Below are 5,405 nucleotides of genomic sequence, written 5' to 3' on the forward strand. Positions count from 1 at the left end.
AACATCCGCCTTCCATGCAGGCATGGGTTGGATGATTTGACAGGAGCCAGCCAGGAAGATGACTATCCCAGGCTACTGTGTCTATTTTAGTAGGGCTTTTACAGCTAGATGCTCTTCCTAACACCAATCACTCCACAGAGTGGACTGAGTGCTTTTTACATGGCACCAGCACAGGCAAGGTCAGTTTTGGCATGGTTTTTACAGTTGGGTGCCCTTCCAAATGCCAACTACCTTACAGTGTGGGCTTGGATGCTTTTTACATGGCACCAGCACCAGCAGGATCACCAAGTAACTTGCAAGACAAGGAAATTTTGAGGGGGCGGGGCATTGGAGGGGAGAATTTCGTGTCAGATGATGAAAGGTTAGAGTTTGACAGAGAAACAGAGAGGCAGAAACAGGTGTCTTGCTATAGAGGAGATACATGGTTATCAAGCCAGAGTGAGAGAGAGAGAGGAAGAAGGGAAGGAAGAGAGAGAGGGAAAGAGAAAGAGAGTGGAAAACAGAAAAGGTGCAAGAGAGAGCAAGAGAGAGATGGTGGTAAAGTGCCAAAGTATACTCACAAGTAACAGAGATCAGAGCATAGTTGGGATGGTAGGGTAAACAAGAGAGAGATAAATGGTGGGAATTGCCAGGGCATGCCCTCAATGTATGGAGGTCATAATATACACAGCCAGGTATTGCCAAGAAGGCGCAAGTTGGGAGTACGGATTGCAGTGTTTGGTGAGAGATAAGCAGTGTATGAAGAGGAAATGTAAGGAATGAAAAGATGCATTTAGAAGAGATGTAGTTGGTTTTTTGGGGTAGGGTGTGTGAAAAGTTTATTGTTACATGTGGGTGGGACACAATACTTCTAGCACTCAGTTTTGCTGACATGAGCTGGTCTTCTCTAGCACCTCTATATATATATATATATAAAACTTACTTGGAAATGGATGTGTGGTGTTCAATCATATAATAATATAAACAATATATAAATATATATGCATACATACACATATATATGTACATACATATATTTGTATATACATGCATATATGAGCACATAACATAAACAACAAAATAAACCTAAAATACGAAAACAACATGAAATACAAAATATGAAAACATAGAATACGAACCTTTTTTGCAAACAACAAAAGAAACAAACAGAAAACAAGACAAGCAACACGAAAAACGACCCTTCAATTGTTGGCTGTTTTTCTACTTCATATTTCGAGCATTTCACAAGATACGTTTTCCACATAACAGTTGCTCCCGCAAAGCAAATTAAATAAAATTTGGGATTTTGTGGAGGGTCAAAGTTAATAACAAAAACAAGTCAGTGAAAACAGACAGGAAGGACTGCTAAGCCTAGATGAAGTAAGTTGGTGAACATGGAGAAACAAGTTCTGACAGGATACAGACAAGAATGCGTCCAATTCCTGTGGCTGATCCCCTATCGGGTGGCTTTAAGCTAGTATATAGCTTTTAAGCTACTGACCCCCAAATTGGAAGATCTGCAAACAGATTTCTGACTTGTTTTGGAGAATTTGTTTCTATTGCTTCCTCCAGAGTCATATCCCAAGGATGATCATATTCGTCAGAAAAAAATCAAGTAAAAAAATCACCAAAAATAATCGCTGGATTTTGTAATTAATTTCAATTATTCCCAAAATTTATTTCCAAGTTATAAAAATTATCATCGTACAAAACAATTCATCGCAAAAAAAAATCACGTTAAAAAAAAAAACGCCCAAAACAATCGCAGTAATGAAAACTTGGGAATCCAAAATTTCAGGATTGTGGGTCTGGATTCGGTCTGGAATGTTTTTAATTTACTCATGGAGTCAGTGTGATTCCAAAATGGTATGATATGTTGGGCTACGACCTCTAGGAGTAAAGGTGAAAAAAGTGTGACACACTGACATTATATTAGATATATACATACATATATGTACACACACACACATATGCATATATATATATAGAGAGAGAGAGAGAGAGCTGGGAAGAGACTCAGATAAAAATCTTGTAGAATATTGTGCAAAGCTCATCTACAGTTATTGACTACCTGATATCATTATACAATGAAAATGTTCCTGTTATTGGGTATACAGGTTGAGAATACATTGAAACATTTGTAGTGATTTTGAATAAAGAATGTTGTTAAATTCATTTTCTTTCATTTTATATATATATGTGTGTGTGTATGTATGTATATATGTGTGTGTGTGTTATGTGTAAATAGATATACATAACTATTGAAACTGAACGTTATCCTTCTTTTTAATCTATTTTTAATAATTAGAAACTCATTGCGGCTTGCTATTCGAAAATTGACTTATGCTCCTGAAGAACCAGCACCGCAACCTAGCGCTGAAAATACTAAAGAATTCATGATGAGTCCAGGAAATATGAAGCTGGAAGCCTCTCTTGATAAAGAAGTAACATTTTCCATTTCTTGAACATTTATCTTGACAATTATGTAATCCAATACTGTTTTTTAGTGCTGTTTAATTGATAAAAGAAAATTACACTTCATTACATAAAAAGTAGGTGAAACCAAGTCATAATTCTAGTTCAATACTGATAAAATGTATGTTATCAAGCTGAAAAAATTTTAAGAATGACACAAGCATTCACATCAGTCACATATTTTTTTCCAATAAAAAGAAATTATTTACTTAAAATAAATAGAGGTAGCCATAGCCTGTTAGGAATGTTTTTAATAAATATATTAAGATTTTCACAGTCGTATTTCAGAAGACTGAATCTTTGAATTTTGGTTGTACTACATTCCTGCTAATAACATCCATTTATTCCTTCCAGATGTTCATTTATCTGCCTACCATTAGTCTTTTAGTGCAAATCAGATTATTTTTCTATTATTCTGTTATCAGTTTCAACTAGAGGCTGTGGCTATGCTGAGCAAATACAAAGCCATATGTATATATATTTTTATACTCACACACAGACACATGCACACACACTCACACACACACAGGTACATAAGGTATTTGAGGACAAATTTGTTTTGGGGATTTTTTTGAGAAAAACATACATATAATAACTTTATTAAAAAGATTTGTACATATAAACTAGATTATCTTCTTTATAATTTTATTCAATGTAGCCTGCTATGTGAGATCTGAATTGTTTACATGCCTGAATTAAAAGGTCCTGGTTTATATCTGACTATGGCAGCTTTCAAAGAATCCCTGGTGTTGTGGGGATGTTTGTCATAACCTCTCTCTCAACAACACTCCACACATAGAAGTCCAGTGGATTGAGAGCTGGTGAATTTGGATGCCAAATGTTAGGGGTTATGTGATTATGAAAATTGTCAGCTATCCATTCTCGGGTTGCTTCAGCCTTATGTGATAGTGCAGAGTTCTGCTGAAACATGTACAGCCTTTCATTACATACTCTATCTCTTCAAGGCTTGACAACTATTTCCCGGACCTCAGTGTAGCCAGCAGAGTTAACTCTTAAGGCCTTCTAGAAAGAAGTGAGGAGGCATCATATGTCCTTCATTTACTGACAACTCCAAAGCCCATGACAGTTGCAGAAAATTTTGTGTACATGACTGCTGGAACTTCAGAAGGGTTTGAACATAAACCATCTGTCATTTTTTACTGTCACTCTTGTAATCCTGGTCAAAGTTTTTCTCATCTGAGAAAAACCAAATTATGTCATGTTCTTCTGGGTTTCTAACTTTATTTAATAACCTTTTAGATCTGATCAAATGATTTGATTTGATTTTTTCTGACATTAATTGATTTCTCCTCATCATGTAAGACTTGTACTGGATGTCTTTGTAGACAATATTTGTGATTGCCCCTTCTGATACATGGAGATCTTTTGCAATTGACCTCATGGACACAGTCTAATGACTGAAATAAGTAAAAGATAAATGATATACAGTGGATTCCCACATAATTTCTATCTACCAAATTCACTCACAAGTCTTTGATTAGCCCAGAGCTGTTGTAAAAGACACTTACCCAAGGTGCCATGCAGTGGGACTGAACCCAAAACTATGTGTTTGCAAAGCAAGTTTCTTACCACACAGCCATTCTTACAAGGGAGATTCCTCATAAAATTCTTTTCTTGCCTTTCATTTTGTTTCTTTTATTTTTCTTGCTTTCTTCACATTCAGTTACCTCACCACCACCAATAATAATTTTAAACTTTTCAAATTCACTATCTTCCTTATTGTCTACTTGCAGAAATACTACCATGGCGAAAGCTTATGTATTAATGTTTTGGTTGACAATAATACTAACAAAAGTGTGAAAAAGATCAAAATCTCAGGTGAGTTCACATTGTCTGTTTCCCAACAATTATTTAACCCTTTTTTTACCATATTTCTGTTGAGATAGATTGTCTTCATTCCAATTAATTATGAAAATAATGAAGAATTTAGTAAAATAAATTAGGTATAGTTAAGTTGGTGTCTGAAACAAATTAAAATAAAATTTTGATGGAAGGTTAAATTTAAATCACTTTAAAACTGGAAGTTTGTGTCATGGGACCAGAGGCAGTCTCAGGCAGGTTAGTATCATAAGTTTTAATTCTGATTAAAGTTGTGTATGATAGAATTTTGAATTTACATTTTGTCTCATTTTCTTTATTTTAATTCCAAACCACATTAATGTTGATTTCCACCCTCCTCCCTTTTTTTTACTCTAGCATCAATAAAAAAGGTATCCTTAATATATTAGTGTTAATATTTAATTCCAGTAAAGGCAGCAAGCTGGCAGAATTGTTAGCACGATAGGCAAAATGCTTAGCAGTATTTTACATTCTGAATTCAAATTCAGTCGAGAGCAACTTTGCCTTTTATCCTTTCAGGGTTGATAAAATAAGTACCAGTTGACTACTAAGGTTGATGTAATTGACTTACCCACTCCCTGAAATTGCTGACCTTATATCAAAATTTGAAACAAATATTTAATTCCAATAAACAAACAGAATATTGAATTCTTAAATTATCTTATAACTTATTTCAATGCTGAAATAAGTCTTAGAGAGCTCTAGCCAATAAGCCTCTTAGACCCTTTTGGCTGATATATATACACACTCTCTACTATTCTTGATATTCAAAAACAGCATACCCACCTGATCTTGCCCCCACTGACTACCACTTCTTCCAGAATTTGGATAACTTTTTGATAGGAAAAAACCGATGATGCTGTAAAATAGGCCTTCCAAGATTTTATTGACTAGATTGCCAGGCTTTTACAGTTCCAGGCTGGACAAGCTACCGCTGAAATGGCAATAGTGTATTGGCAATATGGGTGCATACTTTGATGAATAAAACTATTCCTTGTGTTTATAAAACATAAGCAATTTTTTTTCTACAAATTTCATACTTGATGAGCTAATATATATATATATACCTCGTTCAGAGATTTAACATATAT

At 34.7% G+C, this 5,405-nt stretch overlaps 1 protein-coding gene across 3 annotated transcripts in view; it reads left to right on the forward strand.

Annotated features, from left to right (window-relative positions):
- The window catches only part of LOC106869179 (beta-arrestin-1), a 275,729-nt gene that overhangs the window by 257,229 nt on the left and 13,095 nt on the right, over window positions 1-5,405 (forward strand). For all 3 annotated transcript variants that reach the window (XM_052968277.1, XM_052968278.1, XM_052968276.1), the window contains exons 7-8: window positions 2,288-2,423; window positions 4,209-4,293. In XM_052968277.1, the coding sequence (XP_052824237.1) occupies window positions 2,288-2,423; window positions 4,209-4,293 (221 nt within the window). The remainder of the gene's footprint in view (window positions 1-2,287; window positions 2,424-4,208; window positions 4,294-5,405) is intronic.

The sequence above is a fragment of the Octopus bimaculoides genome, chromosome 5, assembly GCF_001194135.2.
Source record: "Octopus bimaculoides isolate UCB-OBI-ISO-001 chromosome 5, ASM119413v2, whole genome shotgun sequence".
In the NCBI taxonomy this organism is placed as follows: domain Eukaryota; kingdom Metazoa; phylum Mollusca; class Cephalopoda; order Octopoda; family Octopodidae; genus Octopus; species Octopus bimaculoides.